This window comes from Exophiala bonariae (genome assembly GCF_035927105.1).
Source record: "Exophiala bonariae strain CCFEE 5792 chromosome Unknown scaffold_28, whole genome shotgun sequence".
Taxonomy (NCBI): domain Eukaryota; kingdom Fungi; phylum Ascomycota; class Eurotiomycetes; order Chaetothyriales; family Herpotrichiellaceae; genus Exophiala; species Exophiala bonariae.
In genome coordinates, this window is record NW_027042503.1 from 72,046 (window position 1) to 93,978 (window position 21,933).

At 49.5% G+C, this 21,933-nt stretch overlaps 9 protein-coding genes across 9 annotated transcripts; 2 read left to right on the forward strand and 7 right to left on the reverse strand.

The window, feature by feature from the left end:
- Positions 1-1,010: 1,010 nt before the first annotated feature.
- On the reverse strand, positions 1,011-2,377 carry LTR84_007148 (uncharacterized protein; the record flags this gene model as incomplete). Its single annotated transcript, XM_064850701.1, has 3 exons — positions 1,011-1,123; positions 1,185-1,777; positions 1,842-2,377. The coding sequence occupies 3 exons, from the start codon at positions 2,375-2,377 to the stop codon at positions 1,011-1,013; spliced, it is 1,242 nt and encodes a 413-aa protein (XP_064702367.1).
- Positions 2,378-3,531: 1,154 nt separating this feature from the next.
- Positions 3,532-3,836, forward strand: LTR84_007149 (uncharacterized protein; the record flags this gene model as incomplete). Its single annotated transcript, XM_064850702.1, has 2 exons — positions 3,532-3,616; positions 3,697-3,836. 2 exons carry the CDS (start codon positions 3,532-3,534, stop codon positions 3,834-3,836), a joined length of 225 nt encoding a protein of 74 aa, XP_064702368.1.
- Positions 3,837-4,884: 1,048 nt separating this feature from the next.
- On the reverse strand, positions 4,885-7,348 carry LTR84_007150 (uncharacterized protein; the record flags this gene model as incomplete). The annotated part of the gene is made up of 3 exons (XM_064850703.1): positions 4,885-6,854; positions 6,919-7,119; positions 7,171-7,348. 3 exons carry the CDS (start codon positions 7,346-7,348, stop codon positions 4,885-4,887), a joined length of 2,349 nt encoding a protein of 782 aa, XP_064702369.1.
- Positions 7,349-7,836: 488 nt separating this feature from the next.
- LTR84_007151 (uncharacterized protein) lies at positions 7,837-8,670 on the reverse strand (the record flags this gene model as incomplete). Its single annotated transcript, XM_064850704.1, has 3 exons — positions 7,837-8,078; positions 8,138-8,551; positions 8,604-8,670. 3 exons carry the CDS (start codon positions 8,668-8,670, stop codon positions 7,837-7,839), a joined length of 723 nt encoding a protein of 240 aa, XP_064702370.1.
- A 2,574-nt stretch (positions 8,671-11,244) lies between these two features.
- Positions 11,245-11,928, reverse strand: LTR84_007152 (uncharacterized protein; the record flags this gene model as incomplete). The annotated part of the gene is made up of 1 exon (XM_064850705.1): positions 11,245-11,928. The coding sequence occupies one exon, from the start codon at positions 11,926-11,928 to the stop codon at positions 11,245-11,247; it is 684 nt and encodes a 227-aa protein (XP_064702371.1).
- Positions 11,929-12,482: 554 nt separating this feature from the next.
- LTR84_007153 (uncharacterized protein) lies at positions 12,483-13,636 on the reverse strand (the record flags this gene model as incomplete). Its single annotated transcript, XM_064850706.1, has 3 exons — positions 12,483-13,091; positions 13,143-13,440; positions 13,557-13,636. 3 exons carry the CDS (start codon positions 13,634-13,636, stop codon positions 12,483-12,485), a joined length of 987 nt encoding a protein of 328 aa, XP_064702372.1.
- Positions 13,637-14,605: 969 nt separating this feature from the next.
- On the forward strand, positions 14,606-15,632 carry LTR84_007154 (uncharacterized protein; the record flags this gene model as incomplete). Its single annotated transcript, XM_064850707.1, has 3 exons — positions 14,606-14,706; positions 14,762-15,242; positions 15,300-15,632. The coding sequence occupies 3 exons, from the start codon at positions 14,606-14,608 to the stop codon at positions 15,630-15,632; spliced, it is 915 nt and encodes a 304-aa protein (XP_064702373.1).
- Positions 15,633-16,397: 765 nt separating this feature from the next.
- Positions 16,398-18,380, reverse strand: LTR84_007155 (uncharacterized protein; the record flags this gene model as incomplete). Its single annotated transcript, XM_064850708.1, has 1 exon — positions 16,398-18,380. The coding sequence occupies one exon, from the start codon at positions 18,378-18,380 to the stop codon at positions 16,398-16,400; it is 1,983 nt and encodes a 660-aa protein (XP_064702374.1).
- A 474-nt stretch (positions 18,381-18,854) lies between these two features.
- On the reverse strand, positions 18,855-21,590 carry LTR84_007156 (uncharacterized protein; the record flags this gene model as incomplete). The annotated part of the gene is made up of 1 exon (XM_064850709.1): positions 18,855-21,590. One exon carries the CDS (start codon positions 21,588-21,590, stop codon positions 18,855-18,857), a length of 2,736 nt encoding a protein of 911 aa, XP_064702375.1.
- Between the last annotated feature and the right edge of the window lie 343 nt (positions 21,591-21,933).

A 21,933-nucleotide genomic window follows, 5' to 3' on the forward strand; every position in this document is an offset into this window, starting at 1 on the left:
GGGCAAGGGCGATCTTGAGGCTGGAGGGACTTGGGTGGTGCGGGGTGTGTGCGCTGCGTGAAGTGGAAGTGAGAGTCGAGAGTGGTAGTAACGGTACGGAACGCTAAGTACTCTAAGGGAAGGAGAGCACTGGTAACCTTGGAATCCGGCGGCAGTGATTGAGGAAGCAGAAATTGCGACAACTTACGACCAATTTGCAGTTGCAAAAGGCAAATTAAATGATTTGATTCCTGAGGCAGGAACTTGAAATACTATGCATGGAACTCGCCACCGCGGAAAAATCCAGGTACCGATGATTGATCCGTTAAGTATCCACCTGGGTTGAACACGTACTAGGTACCAAGGTCGGTAGTGTGGTGCTCTAGCTTGTTCGTGTCCAGGTGTCCAGTGTCCATACTATAGATAAAACATTGTGGGTAGCTAGTACATGCTATAGAAGGTTCGAGTACTACCTCGTTACATCTTTCCTCAGTTCCTATGCACATGCCCAGTCCCACACAATATGTCCTTCTCCACACATGGTAATACCCGGATGGTTGTACCTTGGGCTTGGCATCGACAGAAATCGAAAAGATATTCAAGCAGTTACCCTGGAAAAATGTGGAAAGAGCCCAGGGCATGGGTGTGGTGTCCCGGATCTTGGTTCCGGACACACAGCAACTCGGATCAGACTTTGATGACATCATCTTGCAGCCTCATCAATCTGATCATCCATAAACCCGGATTTCTTACTCATTCCATCAACCACCGTGGCTCGTCAGTGCGGATAGGGACGAGATTTCAGGTCGCCTATCTCCCAGTCACAATCACTCACAGTGCAAAGTCGCCTGACCCTCGTTTCTGCCTCCTATGCGGAGATAGCGCTGACTGGTATATCGTCCTGGAACACTCATGTGATAAAAACTGCTTCGCGGATTTCAACCCCGATGCTGAGTATTAGCGATCCGGAGAACTTTGTAGCTGCCCAATCATCGGTCGTGGAGTCTCATCTCCAGGTCAGAGTCAGCTGTTTATTCCTGTCGCTGCCGCTTGGCTCCATGTTGGTTCCAGTCCCCGCCGCCAAAATTGGGTCCAGGTCCCCCATTGTTGAACATGGCTGGATTGAAGTGATTTCCTTGGAAGCCTGTTCAGTCAGCAAAATCCAATCCAGTCAGGATCTTTGACCTGTGCAGACACAGACTCACCTCCCATGCCCATCCCTGCCATCATTGGGTTCATACCCATATTGCCCATCCCCATCCCACCTCCCATCTGAGGCATCATGTTGTTCATACCTCCGCGGCCGCCACGCATCCCACCCATAGTGCCTCCTCTCATCGAGTTGCCCATCATCGCCCCTCGGTTGAAGCTGCCACCATAGTTGTTGTTCATCCCCATGTTACCTTGGAATCCTCCACTGTTATTGTTATTGTTGTAGCCACCTCCACCCATTGGGCCCGAAAAGTTGCGGTTGTATTGGTTGTGTCCGCCCCCATGAGCATTGTAACCCCCACGGTTGAAACCACCGCCTCTCCCACCACGATAGCCCTGATTGTTGGTACCATAGTTGTTCTGAGAGTGCGTCGTGGGATTGAATGCAGGCGATCCACCTCGAGCGGGTCTGTCTTCTCGGGCGCGCGCTGGAGCGTCCTTGGGAAGCGTCTTGAATGGGTTTTGCATCGGATTCGTAAACACAACGTTGTGCTTGCGGTTGGCTTGGTTCATTCCCCCGGCCTGTTCAATCTTGTGCTTTGCCGCCGTCGCCGCTTGAGGGGAGGAGAACTCGACGTATGCTTGTCTGGAAGACGTATCAGTTAGCTGTCGAGTCCAAACAGCACGAGAAAACAATCCACGACGCTCACCCTTTGCTCTTCCCGTTGACCTTGTGTTCACTGAATGTCACGTCCCTGAGGTCCTGCTCGGCATCTGCATCGTTAGCCCAACCACGGATATCGTCCTCGGTGATCCACCAATGGAGGTCTGATATCATGAGGGCACTGGTCGCCCCTGCATCTAGAGGTCGGTCATCTGAGGTTTCCTTTCGTTTCGTGCCTTGTTGGGGTGCTTCCACTGGAGGTGGCTTCGCTGGGATTGTCGAAGGGGGAGGTGCACCATCAAGACCGCCAGTCTGGCCATTGACACGAGGTTGGGAATGACTTTCCTTCTTGTCAATCGCCATGGAGTTTTCAGAGGGTTGACTAAGAGGAGGCTGAGGCTCGCTCTTTACCTTGGTATCCGCGGTTGGAGCAAAGTCAAGGTCGTCCTGACCTAGATCAAAATTCACCTCTTCATCGTCGTCTTCATAATCGACATGACCACCGTTGGTAGCGAGGCCAGCACCCTCACCTTCACCATCGCCATAAATGTCAATGTCAAAATTGTCTTCTTCAGTAGCCATGGTGGGAAATGTTATGATTGATCAAGTGGATTTTCTGTCTGAAAAGATGAGGAGCGCACAAGAGGTGCCAGTGCAAAAGAGACCAGAAGATGTTCAGTCTCAGGTCTCAAGTTCTGTACAAAGCCATGGCGAATTAGCACCCAATACAAGAAGAGGGAAGAATAAGAATCCAGAGGTCCGCTCGCTTCACTCCATGAGGTTCGATCGACTGTCATCTCCAATGTTCAAACATCCCAGGGCCATTCCACCAAGACATACGTACAATTTTCAAGAGGTGATACAAGTATTGAATAAGCTTATGATGAAGCAGACCAGCTGAAGGAGAACAGATGAGTGGGATGTTTTTGTCTTGCAGCTCTAATAGTACATGAAGCCCGATGTGACAGTGCCAATGCCAATGCCAGTGCCAAAAAGAGGAGGGACTTCGGAGGGAAACGGGGAGGATCTGAGGTCAAACTACTGTCGAGAGGAGGGAGGTGGTAGGTAGCCTTGATCAGAACTCGCGGATCTCAACTCTTTTCTCGTGGTAAACTCCAAGAATGACAAACAAACAGAAAGTAGCCGAGAGAAGAAAACAAGGAGGACGATGATCAAAGAGAAACAGGGTTGAAGAAGGAAGAATAGTTGTGAGTAGAGGAGTAGGAAGAACTTGGGCGTTTATGAGACTCGTGGTTGACTCGAGTTACGAGGCCATCGAGGTCATGTCACACTGACACCGGGAGGCGCAGGCAATTCTACAATGCGCGCTAGATGTTTAGCGGGATATATCAGTTGCTGTTTTAATCTGGTGGGACTGAGTCTAACTTCCAGAAAACTAGCCTGGCAGTCTACCCCACTAGTCATTAGCAGTCAAAGATCATCTAATCACAGCGTGCAGTCTGAAAACTAGCCACATTAGATCCATACTACCACTTCGAGTCCCCAGTCCGGCCACCTACACCACAATCGTTGCCCATCTGGATTTCCCCATTTCCACCTTCAAGTACCTCGAACTCGTCTGTTGCATTCAATTCACCTCACAAGTCCACCATCCCTTCCGTATACCATACTCAAACCCAGTAACCTTCTCTATCTGAGTAGAAATACCACTGGTCGAATCTCCCTCATTTACCACCACACGAGACAACTCTTCACCTCCCCAATCCACTGCAACCATGTCGGATCTCATCCAAGAAATCGCGGATGTACCCAGGGAGTTCTTCAAGGATGGAACCCAGTTTATCAACCGATGCACAAAGCGTAGGTTCCATATTTCCTCAATACCCAGACCTCTGTACAAAAACACCGAGAACCTAAACCCGCTAACTCACTCTCCGCAGCCGATCGAAGAGAGTTCATGAAGATCTCACAAGCTGTGGGAATGGGATTCTTGATCATGGGCGCCATAGGCTATTTCATCAAGCTGAGTGAGACTCCTTATCTCATCTCCCCTTGCCTTCGATCGATCTCCGACTGGTAGCGCGCGCCACAGTCCTTCGAATTATGCTAACTCGCATGTCCAGTACATATACCAGTCAACAATGTATTAGTGGGATAATCATCGAACAAAATACCAGAGCAATAGCACGTGCACGGCGAACGATGTATGCTGACGTCGAATTTGATAATCTATTTGTACGAATAAGACAATCCCTTCCTGTGAGCGGAAGAGAAGCCTTCAATGGGACTGTTGTATTCACCCATGTCCAGACTGGAAGACGTGGTCAAGGAATCGAGAAATCATACCAGGCCACTTTTCGGATCAAAGTGGACAGGACTTTGAAAGCCAGCATGGCCAGAATGGCGATGAACCACGTGGCGCTCAATGCCAGTGGTCAAGAATATGCACACCTTCAGCTCACTTGTACATTTGTTTAACTAGCGTTCAAGAAATTTCTTCGTCTTCAACTTTCCAAGCTTTATGAATCCCCGAGATCTGCTTGTTTTCTTCCAGGTTCAGGAGTTCACCGCGTGAGAACCGTCCATCTGTAACCTGCTCATCCCGGACGGCGCAATCTCGAACAACAGGATTGTTGAATAGAAATTGTAGTAGTATCATTTTTCGGACATGCTCAAAGTAATGATGATGATAGCAGCCGAGTGGAAAATGCGTCTTTGGCGAGTGGCAGTAGATAGCTTTGTGCTGTTGACGGCAATAATCGGGCAGGACTTGACCCAGAAACTATATTTATATTCGTCGCAGAAGGGTCGCTCCAGTCCTCCAATGGCCATTTCCGCACATAATTACACACAGATTTAAACATATCCCATCATTTTCAAGTGGCCATGTACGAGTCTTTGGTGCATTATTTCAACACTCGTTTTGTAAGTCCGTGACTATCCATGAAAACCAACCAGCCATAGCCTGAGGCGGGTCACAAGCAGAACATGCATCTATGAGAACACATGAAAATCGGACCCCCAACTGTTGAAACATAGTTCATACTCTGTTCAGTGGATCTCGTTCGTATACAAGTCGAGCACAATGAGAACTCTACGATCGTGGCATCCGTCGATGGAGCACCTCATCACCAAGCACCAGGGACACGCATTTCATCGTCATCGTCATCATCCGAATCTGTGTCGTCGTCATGGTCATCCACTTGCTGTGCCGCGCGCACAACACGACTTCGAAGGACTCGCTCCCGGATACCACCACCAACACCAGCAGCACCAGTCGACCTCGTCGCCACGCCTCTCGTCATCCGGGTCACATTGCCACTCGGGTTGAAATCTTCCCTCAAATCAAGACGGGCATTGTAGTTGCTCGACATGGGTGGGAAACCCTCGTCGTCGTCCATGCCATCGGAGAAACTGTGCACTGACACTGTGCCGGTTGCCATGCCCCATCCGTTCCAGGACGTTGCTGTTAGAAAAGCATCAAGGGTCAGCTTGAGAGGTTCATTCGCAATATCGCAAAGAGATGGTACACCATCTTGAACGGAAACATGATAGAAAATAAAACAGCACATACCTGCCATGACCGGCGCAGTGGGACTCCAGCTGGCGTCTCTGACACATGTCTTCCACGCCGAACTGCTCCTACCACCCATTTCATACCCATAATGATCCCCCAGCCCACCCGTTCGGGGTCTTGTGTTCTTCGTGGCCGTACCCACATCGATCGTGCCTTTGACTGTACCATCGAGATTCCAGATCCAGACCTTCCCATCCTCAGACCCGCTGTACACGTATCGTGAGTTGCTGGAGGTTGGAGGACTGAAGTGGCATCGGATCAGAGTCTTGAGTACGCTGTGCCCACGGAATGTCACGACCGAGCAATCTTTCGGATTCGGGACATAGTCGTCCTCGTCATACGGGCTGAAGCGGTAGTCGAAGTTGGTCGTGTAGTGGTGGAGATTGATCTTGGAGAAGTCATTGGGAGAGATCATCTTGCGTAGATCCCACAGTTTCATCGTTTGATCTTTCCCGTTGGAAAGCACATATCGCCCGTCGCCTTTGGAGTCCACATATGTTAGGCCTTCGGTATGGCCGACAAAGATTCCAGCTGGTCGGCCATCCGCCATCGATCTTCGATCCCATACACGAAGCGTCTGATCGTCACTGCCAGAGTAAAGAATGTGAGGTGAGAGTTTGTCGCCGTAGCATACCGCGTTGACATCGTCTTCGTGATTGGAGAGCCGGACAATGGATTGCCGCCGCTCGAGATCGTACACCACGACACTGTGGTCGGATGTGCCTGCTACAATTTCTCTACCGTCTCCACTGAAACGTAATGACCAGATACCAAAGCCATGACGACCCATGTAGCCGACTGGAGGCCTTCCCATATTAGAGCCCGGCGCAAAGTTGGTAAAGTCGAGGATAGTATGGTCACTGGTGTCAGTGGGGTCGGTAGTGGCGAGGCATACGGCGTGACGAATGGAGGAATAGGCTAGGAACTTGTTGTCCGGCGATAATGTGGCATCGGTGATGGTCCATTGGCCAAAGGGATAATCGACGGTCTTGTAGTACTTCCACTCGTACGGGTTACTCGTATCATACATTCTCACCTTGAAGTTCTGCGTACAGCTGAAGAAGAAATTTCCGTCATCGGAGAATTGACCGGAATACGCTCGACTGTCATAATGGATGATTCTGTCGGCCGTACTGTTATTGGGAATCATCTCTTGTGCGATGAGATTGTTCTGTCGGCGCATGCTCGAGCGAGGCTCAACTCCGAGTCGCCTCCACATCAGACGTTCACTCAGTGTTTTCCTTCTCTTGTACCGCATGTCGACATGGCCGTCCTGGGTACCGTACAAGCCGGAGCTCATCAGAGTTGTTCCATTCTTGTTGGGTACTTTGGGCCATCGGTCACCCTTGGGTTTCTCCGCCCTCCTCCTGCGCTGTCTTGCGTAGTGTCCAAGATCTTCATCGTCATCGTCTTCGGCAAACAGGGCGCGGCCTGAGGGTGTTATAATGCGGTATTGTGATAGGAGAATCTGGCGTAAGGGGTTATTTCGTTGTAGAAGGCCGCGCAAATCGGCGTATGTGACTGCATAGGGAACAAGGTCAGTCAATTCTGTCTGCACTCAGGGGAGGGGAGGCTCTTGACGCACTCTGGGTACCGCCTCGCGTGGGGTTTTCGGTTTCAGTGTGATCACTCTCGTCGTCATCGCCATCTCCAAACACGATTTCAATCCCACCTAGAGTTTGTTCTGCATCTGGAGTGCCGTCTGCATCACCATCATCGTCATCATCATCGTTGCCATCGTCATTTCCATACGCAATCTCGATACCGCCTAGAGATTCTTCTGCATCTTGAATAAGCGTCAGTACTTTGTTTTGGGCGCTGATTTATGGGAACGTACCAAGATAGTCGGCATCGCTGTGGTCTTCGTCGCGGAGGCCGCTGGTGTCGGTGTTTGTGGTACTTTGGCCCTCGGCAGAAGGCTCAAAATCGACGTCACTATCTCCAACTCCAGCGAAGAGGTCAAGAATGTCGATGGATGGGCTGCGGCCGTCTCGGGCATCTCCGGCACCTGACATGATGGCGAGATGATCACCTGGAACGATGGAGAAGGGATAGGGAAATATGAATCATTAATGATAGAAGCACAACTTAGTATGTAGTCATGATGGTTGTTTGCTCTTGGTCAGCCCGTGGTGGGTGGACTTTGGGGGAAAATCAAGTGGGTTGATCATTATCTCCGGAGGCGGGCAATCCTTTTCTCTCTCCGCGCGCGAGGGAAGAAAGGCGTCATTGATTTCTTTCATCATGATTAGTAGTACAGCAAATAGAGGTCATCGAAGGCTATTCAGTTTCCATATTTCATATTATGAATATGCAGTACTGTCCTATTATTCTTCTATATACTTAGGGTAGTTTTGACCCAGCAAATATGTAAACAGCTATCCATTCAGGTCCAAATCTTGTCCCAGCACCTCCAACGCCATGCATTATGCGTATCTTCGAGTGTTGAGTAGCTTTTCAACACGATTAAACCAGGAGCGATTGCCCAGATGGCCCTTCTCATTCATTTATCATTGTCCAAGTTGCACGTCGACTCACTATCCGTCCAACCCACCAGTCTGTTGGCAATATCACTCGCATAGCAATGCGTTGCCGATCCCTTACCCAAATCATTCGAGTCATCGATCGCTCCAGAATTATAAAGTCGTGCGCCACGATAGTACGCCTCGGCATATTCGATATCTTTAACCTCTTTCTGTGCATTAATGTCCGAGGCGAATCCATGACCATCTGCTGTGCCACCGACTAGATGCAAATATTAGTCCCTTGAGTCAAATTCTTGTAGGGCTCTCTGCTGAACGTACCTCCATCTGTGATCATGCCCAAGATTTGATCTCTCGGACAAGGCGTCTGCACTTTCCCATTGTCATTGCATGAAAAGGTCCCCTTGAATGATTGAAGTAAACCGGGGTTTCTGATGCCATCCGGCGACACGCTAGTTGCTGCCCGAACGCATCCTTTGGTCTCTTGCATAACAGCAGCCAGAATAAATCGATGGTCTACTCTGGACTCGTGGGCCACCGAATTAATGGCATCTTTGAGGTCCTGGGTTTCCTGGTCGGAATTGTTTGGTACTTTGTATAATTGATCGCAACTTCGGCTGATGGAATGTAGACTGGCGACCCAGAGGTCATTGAAACTGACCCAGGTCAGAACGGCTGGCCACCCGGCTGCAACTGATCCATTGCCTTCATATTGAACATAGTGATTGGATCCGCCTGTTCACTGATCAGCCCTCCATATTTGTACTAGGTGTTCTGCTCAACGCACCATCATATTCATTCCAATATTCGTCGGTTCCCAGTGCCCCTTGTACAACATCTTGGGCTCTTTTCATCAATGGACTGGCGAGGGTCGAGGCTGCGAGTATGCTGCATGACAATAACTAAGGCGAACCTGTAAGATCTCTTGACTCATTATGCAAGAGAGATAACCCACCAGATGGCCCCACCCCATTTTGATCTCTGGATTGACTTTTGCAGTATATCTAGGTCAGACCTAAACGAAAGATGTGAGGTTCGCAATATGATCAACAAACTGTGATCGGTGCAGGGTGGGGAGAAGATCTTTCAAATAGCACACGCCGGCAGGACAAGAACGTAGGAGCCAAAAATACGCATTGAAGGAAGTAGAAAGACGGGGAATTTGAAAAGTGACATGGGATCACACTCTCCACCATCAACAGTGGAAACAGCCTTGACCTTGTATCCAACAGACAGGGTTTCAGGGACTCGGGCTCGGGAACACTGTATCCACGACTCGCAACAATCAACAGCACAGGAGTTCCGTTCTTTGAGGGGCTCTGATCAATGAGGCCACCCAAAGACATGAACGAGGGCCGATAACGCTTGTCTCTCGCACGGATCGACAGCATCGTCCATAAAGTGCTCAGGGTTGGCCTGAACAAGCTTGTTGCGTGAGCCTGAGACCCATACTCATGGGCGGCTCTTCCCGTTTGTAGTAGTACAACATTGGAGCCGAAATGGAGCGAATGAGCGAAACAAAAGTCCAGTATAAACGGGTCGTCTCATTTGCCTCACACAATCATTGTACGCCATGTGATAGAGGCACATTCGGATGATGTTGTGCTGTAAAATTTGATGGTTTGCCACGGCCTTCGGAACTTGACCAATCCCCCTGGTGGCTGGTTTAGGCTTGTGGGTGCCGCTTTAGGGACTAACCCGCCGTGCAAATTGGCTCAACCTCGGCTCAGCCTCCCCTAGAAAACTCAGCCTCTTCAGGGGTTCACCTACCAATGTAGATAGCTTTCAAGAGACCAAGATATATATGTAGAGTGTTTCCACTGGCATTGCAAGCCCTTCTGGAAAACGAATAGAACGCTTGTTGTCCTGCAGTAAGCCCAAAAGGCTTGTCAAAATGCTTTTTCCCAGTCAAGCAGTTTGCTTATTCGTTGAATGGTTGATGTTTGCTGCCGTCCACAATTGTCAAACAATGCATCAGGGTGTTCTGGTCAAGGAACTTTGTGTCATTAGGAAAATTTTGAATCGAGGACCATGCTGGTCAGCGACAATGCCGTTTCGGGATTCATGACGGAGAGCTTGCTGGGTCTTTATCGGACGTTACCATTGCGGGAAACTATCATGATAGTTCGCCTCTCGATGCCTTGGGGCTTGAAGACTGGCACGTGAGACCCGCACAAGCATAACTCAGAAAACAATCCAATGGCTTGGGTTTTCGTGAGTCATCTCAGCCATTCTAGTTCTTAGTTTGCTTGCAATATTCGTGGATCCTATCCTGATGCCTTTTCCCTCTAAGATAGGTGTGACACACCGTCTTTTACAGACACTTAAGATCATGGAAGCTCCACCAGAGCAAGAAGAGGCTCCTCCTCCTCCTTATCCTCCACCATTCATCTACATAAATGGCTTCCCAGGCGTCGGGAAGCTTTCAATGGCACGAGAGCTCCAGTTGGGTCTTCCTCACCCCAGATTGTCGTGTTTGGACACAATATTGCTGATTCCTTCTCTCTTACCCCCAGGAAATTCATCCCGAAGTCGAGATTGGTTGACAATCATTTATTGATCGATCCATGCGCCGCGCTCTTCGAGCGGGACATGCCAGAATATATCGACCTTTGCGACGAATCATGGTTAGTCTGCCCTTGTACCCGTCGAGAATCTAATCAAGGATTGTGCAGCGGGAAGCCGTCCTGAATGCCATCGTGACCAACGTCTCTCAACAGGATGTCACCTGGATCTTCACCGACTCACAACAGACATCTGACCCGATCGCCCAAGCCATTGCTGAGTCTTACAAAACGGCTGCAGCTATGAGGGGATCAAATTTCATATCGGTGGTGTTGAACTGCGAAATGGACAAAAACTGTCGCCGACTAGTAGCTCGCACTTGCTCCAGCGGGGATTTGCCCGCTCAAACTGAGCCTTTGACTGGCAGAAGGTCCAAATTGACAGACGTCGAAGTTCTTATAGACCTAAGATCAGAGCATGAAACATATCGCTGGAGTGGGGAGGACGAGATCGAGCTTGACATTACCATGATGAAGTCTGTTGAGGCTGCGAGGAGAATAGCAGCGTTTGTACAGTCGAGAATCCCGGGTTACTGACGCCTTCTATGCGACTGTGTAGCTACTCGAGGAATTGAACATGAAATCAAAAAAACGGTACAATCATCAGAAATCTCAAAATGATGGATTGAAGTGTCATATTGACAGTTTCTGGGACAATTGCTAATAAAGAGATCTATGTATCCTTGTGACATGCTCTCAACAGTCGTTATCCCCGTGCATATCTCCGTGGTTTCTCCAACCGAACCACATGGCCTTCATAGAATGCATAGATCGCATTTCTAGAAGATGACCAACGTACGCCATCCCAGAATTCTCCATCCTGCCATTTTCGATCCTTCAGACCTGGTTCCGACGTTTGACCTCTCAGATGAAGGCGCCGCGAAGGTTCTTCTTGAAGGTGTCGTCATATTCGGCCTTCTCAGCTTTCTCGGTGGTGGGTTTCTTTGAAAGAACTGTGACCAGAGTTAGTTTAGGCGAACATGTGCCAGATCTGGGAACTTGTAAACTCACCATCGTCAGTGTGAACGGGTTCTTCCTACCTGTGTTGAATATGCATTCCTCGCGCTGCTTCTGCTTGAATGATTCTGGAGCATCAGGAGGAACACCTACTTCGCCTCCAGCGGTAACCTTGACGCCCTCGTCGGTGAACTCAAAGGTCTCCGCCATATTGCCATTGGCATCGAAACTCTGAGCCATGACGTCCGGAATGTACTTGCCGCGGTCCTTTGAATCTCCCTGGAAGATGTCGGTAACTCGCTCAGTGAAGCTCATCATTTCCAGAGTCACTTCACAGGAAGTCATCCGAAGACCATCAACCATGACTTTGACCATGCTGGCTCGAGCTTTAGAGAAGACGACTTTTTCATCTTTCGTCAATTCGTAAGAAGCTATGAAGACATCAAAGCCGTCTATAACATTGGTGTTGCGTTTGATTTGTTGCTTGAAAGCGCCATCTTTGAAGTTCCATTCATGCACAGCAATGAAGAATGTATCCGTCCAGGCTTTGATGTACCGGCCGATCTCCTCTCGGGTGGCTAGACCGTTCATGGTGGTGAAGGTAACCTTGTGGTCTTTGGACTGGGTCGTATTAGAGCAGCCTGTTTAGTTTTATCTGAGGAAGTTACTGGAACAGATAGAGAGAGTCGGAGAGTGAAGATCTGGGTTGTAGATCTGAGGATTTGTGAGAGTTCTCTTACCTGTGAGAGCCGAGTGAGTACTTACAGCCTCCGCCACACCGCAATGCTGGATGAGATTCTGTTGAATTAGAAAACGATGGAAACAAAGATGAGGTGCTGATTTCGTTGTAACTGATGGACTTGATGAGAAAATGAAAGCGCCAAGGGAGAATTTTGAATGGCGTGTCATTCACTTGGAGACAGGCAGCGACTTGAAGATCTAAGGTTGCCACACCCAGTTACTAGTACGACAAGGTAGAGGCTGTGGTTCAAGCGTAAAGTGTCATTGATCATTCACCGTCAAGCTAGGATTTACCCTGAAAGGCCATTGAGTCATGCGATCCAATGTAAAAGGCGTGCTCCGGATGAGTAATGATCAAGATATGTATCGGACAAGAGTTGAGGATCGCGCACACAATCACAAATTCAGATGTCTCTACCTCGTGAAGGGTCGCGCCATTCGATGAGCTTCTCAAACCATCGATTCGTAAGATACCAAGCGTAGTTGTCCGCGTTTGTCTCAACACGCAAGTTGATAGCGGGTTTCTCGGCGGGTGTAATTTGGTCGGAGCGAAAGGCATTTACCCATGCAAAGTCGTGGGAGTTCGCAGCTCCATTGACAGGCCCTCCAAACCAAAGCTCATCTTTTATATGCTGTCTGAACTTGGGCAGATCGCAGTGCATCCATTCGTGAAGGATAACGTGTTCCCGGGACATCATTTGTGGTAAATTATCAAGGGTTTTCCACATTTTCCCAACGTCCACGATGGACTCCACCCGGCGCGTGAACCACTTTGGGCAAATTGTCATGGCCCATTGACCATCCTCGTCCTTCAGTGGTTCCGTCACGTATGCTGCAGTATTCCTGCTTTCACATCTTCCTATTTCATACACCTCTTTACATCTGACCTTGAGTCGGTGTATCTGAGATCTCTGTACCCAATGCCCCTCGACATAGCCAGTAGGATAAAATGTAGCAGCTTTCCGAAAGTTCCCAACAATGGCCTCGAAAGCGTCTTTGTTCACTCGACCCCTCTATATTCTGTCAGAATCTGAATTAGACAGAAGGGGTCAAGATCAAATTACATCACCACGAGTGGTCCAGCCATAGCCCCATGCTGCCTCGTTGTCATTCATGAAGAAACGATTCCAAGCATTGTTGAGATCAATCTTGCCCCCATCTAGAATGGTCGGGATCAAAATCACATAGGCTGCAGTGTGAAATGCGTCTTCGATGATATCCTGTTGCTTGATGTTGCATTCCGAAAGGTCGAGAACATGCTGCCAGTCCATGCCTTCCATGTGCTCAAACACAGGACGGTGCTCGCGATCATAGTAGCCCGTAGCTTTGATAGCTTCGTCGATATTAATGGTCTGGTTGGAGCTTTGGCACGGTTAGCATTTCCAGAAATCGTTAAGTACGGCGCGCGGCAGGGTGAGAGAATAGGATTCGTGAGTCACGAATTCTATTGTGCTCTGGGTGGAAGTGGCGAAATATACCTGCTCTCAAGCACGACAGGCACACTTTGAACGAAGCATAATAGCAAAGCAAATAGCAGTACAAAGCATCGGACAGCCATTGTGGCGCGTCTCGAGCGTTGAGGGCTCAAGATTTCGATAGTGTGATACAGCAACCCAGTGGATGTCACAGGTTATGTAATATTTGAGTACGACCGGCGACAGGGTGAGAAAGTAGGCTTCGTGATCCACGAATTCTGTCATGCCCTGGGTGGCAGCCGTTTGTCCAAGATTGAAAGACAGTAATGATTTTCCGGGGAGAAGTAGAATAAATACCTCCACAGACAACCAGTGCCAGGCTAGCGAGTGACTAGCAATTAAGTGAAGATGTATTGGCAGTGTCACCGCAATACTGGTGACGAGGCAGTGCGCGGTGACAGCCCTCAAGTGCTGTCAGGGGTGACAGCCTTGCCCAGAGCTGTGCCGTTGTCACCCATCACCTACTAGGTACCTAGGTATCAGTGAATGTGCACTTTCACCTTTACACATGGTCATCCAACTACCATGATTAAGTATTGAGCACCAGTGACTGCCTTAGGTACTCACCTTTCTTGTTTGTCGCTGGAAACTTTGATCCTGAGGCAGGCACTCTCGGTCGGCTGGTTCACAAATCGTGACACGTAACTTCCACCTATTTTATTTTCCGCCTTGCTAATCCTGTTCTTTCACCACCATCCATCATCATCATCATCATCTTTGCTTCATCGGAGCGTCTCAGTCTCTCGATCTGTGGTGAGCCGCAATACAGCGAGATCCACCTAACTACTTTCTTGTCTCTTCTATGGGCACTGCGTGAAGTGAAGGTCGGGATCATGGGAAGCCGATTCTGGTCCACTGGTCTTATAGTGCTTCTTGTGCTATGCTGGTTCGCTACGATCTCCTCTGCGACAACCCAGACTTCCACAAGAACATGTAACATCGCGAATGGGGCTGTACGTCTCGGTATCAATCTTGGAGCCACTCATATGTAAGCCACCAATCGGGGCCGTGATCTGGGACGTGGGCTAACTTTTGACAGGACTGCCTCATGCATGGGCGAAGACAACATTCCTCTTGCCATGGGTCGTATCGAAGGAAATTCTTTGTACCACAGATTTATGTTTGATGCTGTTCAGAATGACTGGGCCAAGCAGTGAGAACAGTCCCTCTCCTTTTTCACAATGAAAATATTGAACTGATTGTCCTAGTCTGCAGATTCCAGACCGACGTTTCCTTCATGCAGGCAACAGTCACGCACACCATTTTGGCTCTGTTAAGTTGTGGCAATCCGAAGACGAAACCACGTTCAAAATTCTGGTTGGTGCGCTCCAGAGCATCACACAAGATTCAGCAAATCGCTTGAACCACGCTGTTGCCATTGGAACCGTCGCACATCCCGTGTATCTCAACTTCACATCGAAGATATCTTTGGCACAAGCTGCACAGGAAGTCGATCCAACCTTCCGCGGGTTGCCGTGGACCGGAGACGCTTTCAGAGCAGCAGCATACACCAGATCCGACAACTACTGCACTGTAGAACCTGTCTGGGGTGGCGATAATCATCAGGACGAGCCAGCGAATCATATTTTGATGCTCAACTACGATCTCGACCACCTCGACATCGTCGTCGGAGTGACTCCTGCGCAGAGTCCTACTTTCTATGGCCGAACTGTTGCAACCATGAAATCGGTAAGTTCATATCGAACTCAATGATCTACTATAGCGTCTAGCTAACCAGTCATGCAGTGTGCAAAATTGGACGCAGAGCATGTTCGTGTGGCTATTAAGCATGCAGTCGAGCAATATCTGGCACCGGGAACGTCTTCTTGGGAGTGGAAGAATCCACTGGATCCAGAGGAGTTCCACTCAGTGGTGATTCTAGGCGAGGCCACTCAGGCCGACATCACATTCCTCTCCTCGATCGTCGAGGAAGTCCTTCCAGACCACCACCACACATTGCAGTTCGAGCAGCCGGAATTTCGAGCAGCCTTGGGTGCTTCCTGCGCAGACTACGTGTTGGACACATACTTGCCTGAATCCGAGAAACTACAGGTTGTGCTGCCACGCAACGAATTGTGATTAACTATGATGGGAATGTGAAGATGTGGCATGAGATCGTGCTTCTTGTGGTCCACCAAATGCTTACATTTCTTTTGCTTCTTCCAGCCGACACATCAACTCTGCACCTGCTTCGAAATTGAATACAACCTTGGCGAAGTCATTCTCCCTCCTCAATGGCCAGAGGAAATGCATTTATGAAGGAGAATCTGAGTCTTGAACTGCCCTTTGTTTAGACAATGGTAGCAAAGATCCAACTCCGTCCCCAATGCTACAGGAAAACCTCAAGTTCTTCGTTTATCAGTTGTGTTTGTCTAATCGCATCATTCGCTCGCTGCCTAGTGTGCAAACATATTTCAAGCTAGGCCAGTTTGTTGAAGAACTCGAGACTATCCTTGCCTTCTGCTTCAATGCTCGTGCCAAGATCTTACCATTCGTAGTGTTCACTAAGAAAGAATCGAGTTGATACTCGAATGAGATTTGATTCTGGGGGTTCCAGGTATTCATTTCAGGGCCTTCATTGTGGCTATGCAGCTAGCTAGCTAAGGGGTAGAGGTTCTCGACATCTTGGAAACCCTTTTCCGAATCTTGTTCTCATGTTACCGAACTCATGTTTCGTTCGTCATGTTTCATTCATCATGCCTCATCTTTTCTTCATTCCCATGTCGTTACTTCACACCTCTGGTCCACTCCAGATTGTCAGCTCATATCTCGCCCAAGCTCGTTACTCTTACATCCGACCCAGTTTCTCTCGCCACAAGTTCCATGCATAGTAACTCTCATCATTCATAGCCATGCCACACCTCGAAGTCCTTCACCTTGAGTAGATTCGCAAGACAGATCCTCCTTCGTTTGTTCGCTGGCTCCAAAATGATGAGCATGATCTCTCTTCTTGGCTCCCAAGTCATTCGGATCCTGTTTGAGCATGTTGGATTCATTGCATGTGGTGGGCACTTGATAAGTCGGATTTACAGTGTTCTCATCAGCCGGTTGGCGGATCCGGAGTGGCTGTGTCAAGGCCGAACTGGCGCAATCTCTGAACATTGGACATCGAGTGCCGTAGTCGGATAGGGTTCGCTTTGGTTTTGTGGCCCTTGAGACTAGAATCTCTAGGTCTGTTGTGTGCAAGTCCCACTGATCGATCTTTGATTGCACATTCTCGACTGACATGATATTTCTTGCATCAATCATGGACGAAGGCTGGACTGCATGGTGCTGTGAAAACCGGTCATTTGTTGGAGTAGGGAGTAAACTCATTCCCCTTGTGTCACGACTGTAGACACTGCTCACAGGATAACTCTGGTGGATTCTTGGAGCCAGAATCGGCCTGAGGATCGTTGAAAGTGACGACATCGAATGGCCTTTCAAGACGGTTTCGGCCTTGTTGCGGTTTGAAGACCCAGTCAAATTCAGACGTGCAGGAATCAAGCTCTTGGAGAAGCTTTCGGTGTCATTAGAGACTGTGGACATATTGTTTTGAATCGCGCGTTGTTCTCCCAGAAGGGAGGTAGTTGAGCTTGTGGCTTGGCACAGGCCAGAATTCTTTGAGTCTTCGACCTGGGCGTCTGCAAAAGGATTGTGATCAGGGACTGGTGTATCCAAAGATAGATTGGGGCTTTCTGGGCGAGCGGGTGATGTTGGTGGTGTAGAACGATCACCCGGCGTGTCGAAGGGGTTCACGGAGGGGGTATCTTTTTCCTTTGCGCAGGTTCTGCCGTTTGCAGGGATTGTAGAACTCATATCAAAACGTTCGCGCAATTCAGCGACAGGTGTTCTGGGCTTTGTCACAGTTCCAGTCCTCTCCAGCTTGCGGCTTTCCTCTCTGACATTGACCACAAAGTGATTTCCTTCGTTCTTGTTGTTAAATTGCATCTTCTTGGCAGGCATCTCGTCAGCAATACCAGTATCGCTGAATGCTCGGCTTCGCTCGTAGAAGGTGATCTTGGCATGACCATTTCCGTGATTTGCACCCATAGCTTCTCTTGACAAAGTGCCATGTCTCGCAAGGAAGGGAGTGGGGCATGGTGTACCGACAGTTTCAACTGTTGATTGGGAGGCTCTGGACTCTATTTCCTGAAACAATTTTACAGGATGCAAGAGGTCATTCCGCTTGAGGGTTCCGATGGGTACGGGGAATCTTTCCAGTTGTCTCGTGAGAGGTGGTGGTCTTCCCGCAGGTCTGGGTTTGAGTACGAGTGGTTCAGGTACTGGAAGAATGTACTCATGATCATAATCATATCCATGTCCTGCTCCATATCTTGTCATCTCAACTTCATTGGTACCTGTCGCTTGTGCCTGTGACTTGACCGTCTTGTCCTGCTTCAATGTGATAATCTGGTGGGGTAGGGCGGCGGCTTTGGCGGGTGTGAACAAACCGTGACTGCTTCCAGGCTGGCTGGTCGGGGTCAACGATGAGCGTGGCGTTGTGAAGGGCAAAGGGTTGTCTTGTGAAGGGCCCACTGTTGGGAATGGAGTTTCAGTTCTGGGGTCGTAGTGAGTAACAGTTGGCCACGGCTTTTTGATGAAGCCCCTAAGGAGAGCTGGATGGCTGGGGAAGTGGAACCCGTCATTGACACGAGATGAACTTGTCGTTCGCTCGCTGACTGACCGACTTCTGTTGGCTTTCTTTTGCATCTTGGACCGGTGCACAGCCCAGAGGATACAACCAAAGACGACAAGAAGAGCAACGACAGCGAAGACGATGGGAAATATCTTGCTCTGCGTTTCCTCTCGGCGTCCGAGAGTAGGATGATGAAGAACAGGAGGCATTGTCGCGTGATCAAGTGATTGATTGAGTGTTTTTTCTTTTCTCGGCGGCGCGAAGAGAGGAGTGAATCTTATTCTCGGCGGCGCGAAGCTGAGTGGTTTGTTGAGTTTTTCTCTCGGTGCGCAAGTTAGCGACTGAGATAAGGTGCATTATATCACAAGAGAGAGAGAGAGAGACGCGACGTTAGAATGACGGAAGATGGTGGGGAATGAAAGGGAAGAAGATCAAAGCATGTCGTCGTATCATTGACCTTGTTCATATTTGACACTTTGGTGAAAATGAAGTGAGAGATAAAAGAAGTTGTAGATAGGACTTACGTCTGGTGGGACGGCTCCTTTTTCTTGCGCTGCCCCTTCCACTCTTGCACCTTCACTTACCATTCAATTCTTGATAACCACAAAGTTACCATCTCTTCATATTCAGACAGTCAACCATCGGTCAACATACTACCTGTCTGTTCAATCCCTTACAGACCGCTAACTATGATCGCCTCTCGAACTCGGTTGTTCGTCATGGCTCTTGCCATTGCTCTTAAAGTCATTACGATCTTGTGCTTGTGCTCCCAGAACCCACCCCATCCCACTGACAATCCCACTGGTAACCATGTTCGTGACTTGATCCCTCTTCCGCACCCGTTCACCAGTGGGTGGAGATCCCGGTGCTGAATCTCTTACATCGAATCCATGCTGTGTGGAAGACATGGCAGCATCCCGAATCTGTAGGTCCTGTAAACCAGTTGAGCCTAGTGGGAAGAACGAGCTCTTTCGCAAAGCGCTTGCCGCTCCCTTTGCAACATCGAAGAGACCCATGGGAGCATGTTCTTCATAGGAAAGCCCAGGGGTCGCTCCAGGCCAGGCTCGTCTTGCCATGGCTCTTTGTGACTCTGCTGCATCAAGTTCTCGGTCATCAAGACCAAATGCTCCGGGGAGGTCGGCATCGGCTCGAGCATCTGACGCTCGCTCTTCCTGTACGCCCTCTTCTCTCAAGGCCGCCATCTCTTCTTCATGCCTGCGCCAAGTCCCGAGAATCTCTGCGAGCGAGTCTCCCACAGGTGCGAGTACGAGCGCTCGCGAGAGAAGTTCCATTCGTCGGGATAAATTCTCGATGCGCGCATCTAGACTCTTGGGTGTTGCGGATGGTCGATATTTCCCCGCAGCGTACGCTGCCCTCCACGAGATGTCATCATGGTAGTCACTACTCGTGCCGGTCGATAGTCTCGTCGTAATATAAGAGTAAGCTGTATCAAAGTCGTTCGATCTGAGTGCAGCCTCGATTGCCAGCCGCGTGATCTCATGTTCTGCTTGAAATTGACCCAGACCGAGTGGGTCCAAAGCATCATCAGTGACCATCCGACTTGGAAGATGAGCCAACACCAGACTACGGCCTATCTCAAGTAAGTCGTCAAGCTTTGTATACGATTTCGGGTCTTGCTCCAAGACTTTGGCGACCAAATTGATTGGATTTTTCTGCACACGAATTGCAACAGGCCTGAAAGGAATGCCGTGCGACAAATTGAGTCGGTAGAATGACAAGCGATGTGTAGCTTTGATAAGGTGGTCGATATCCTCTAATTTAGATGACTGAGGAAGTTTGAGCCGGAAGAATTTCAGCATCTCGTAAGCAGGTCGAAGGCCACCACGTTCGCGATTGCCATCTGCCGCATTATCATAAGCTCGCAAAATTGCATCTGCCACATGTGTTTCTATCTCAGCAACAGGCAGGCGTGGTGTGCCGGCATCGAAATATATCTTTGCGACGGCCTCAAATTGCCCAGAGTTCAGGGCTGCATCCAAGATCCGAGCGTCCAACTCCTCAGAGGACATCTTAGACAAAAGGCCATATTGTGTTCCATCATAATCCGAGGTGTCTTGGCTGGTCCATCGTCTAGACCAATGCAATCGGTGCCATGCGGATACCCAATCAACCTGTGACCTCGAGCTTCCGGAGAATCGTTGCAATATCCTGCCGAGCTCGTCTTTTTGCTGCCTCTCCGAACCGAAAAGGCAGATTTTTGCCAAGGTTGATATCGGAGCCGGTAAGTCGAACTGTAGCAAGTGATCCGCCGTTAGAAGCAAGCCTTGTATCAAATCCAGCGAAGATTTCTTGACTTGTGTAAATGGGTTTTCTGGCCGCAAGAGAACAGTAGGTAGGAGGTCACTCTCCTTCAGGCTCTGGGCCAAAGTGCCATCGAGAGTGATATCAGGAGAAGTACTGGTTGAGTCAAGTGGAAGCTCGCCGGCAATTCTAGCGACCTTGGCTACGACATTCTGCGACACCACAAGGGCTTCCTTGGACAGCTCCGAGCCAGCATAAATGATGGCTAGCCCTGTTTGCGCAAATCCTGCAAGCAAAGCCTTTTCAATACGGCTATCAGGGTCGCTTTCAGTTGGTTTTGGCCCGTTCCACTGTAGGTATGCCTTACCCGTGGCCACAAAATTCTCTGCGCTTGCTGACAACAGCCACTGGTTCACACTGTCCCATTCAGAACCAGTGTCCTCTGCAGGCTCGGGCTCTACTCTCCGCCTTTTCCACTCACTCGTTCCATGCACCCAGGGAGTTACAACGTCACCTAGATCCCGTGCTATCAGTGTAGGATCGTGGGTCATGTCCGCATTGTGGAGGAGGGTCTTGACACCGGGAACACCAGACAGGCTCTGAAATTCTTGTAGCCCAATGGTATCCTCCGAATCTGGGTAGAAGTCGTACTGGAGACGGACAGCGGGAACAAGGCATGAGGAATACCACAACCGGAGCGCAGGATCATGGTCTAGAAATGGTTCGACGAAGGTAAGGAGCGGCTGTATGCCACCAACTGACTGGACTCGATATGACCAGTTGAGTACAAAATTGGCAAGGGCATTCTCAGAGCCAAATATGGTATGGTGGTGATTCGGGCGCAGGGTTAACAAACGACAACGGCGAAGTGCATCTTTGCGTGAAAGGGCTGAGATAGATGGGTCGACCTTGAACTCATTTGTCAACAAGGCATCCCTTGCAGGATCTTGTAGAGAGAGTAGGAACGTGGCCAAGTCAGATAATTTCAGTTGGTTGACCGGATAGAAAGAAAGTAGGATTCGGTATATGACGGTCGTCGAAAGGATGTTCTGTCGCAGGCGATGGAGATGGAGCAATCGATCCAGGTCAGAAGTCGAGGCGAGTTGGACGGCCTGGAGGAGGACCTGAGGATCTGTCAATCGCGAAACGTCCGACATATCTTGTCTCCTACGAGAAGAGGCAATGGCATAGTTGCGGTCCTGCGCGTGGAAATGGATCGAGGCACTTGGACTGGCGATCCTGCAATGTTGGTCTTTTGCTGGTGAACAAGTCGGCCATGACATCGGTTATTACCTGGGGATGCATTAGGCGTCAATAGGCATCTTTAGTGACGATGTGCCCTAATAAGCAGGCCTGGGAGTCTGACCCAGGGCCCGGACAAGGCGTCTATAAGCGGCCGTGGAGCCTATCAATTTCTGATTTCAGAATCGGGGTTTCAAAGCTTGGCCTCCGCGGCAGTCGCAGCCGCAGTTGCAGCTCCAACTCGAATTGCACCAAACG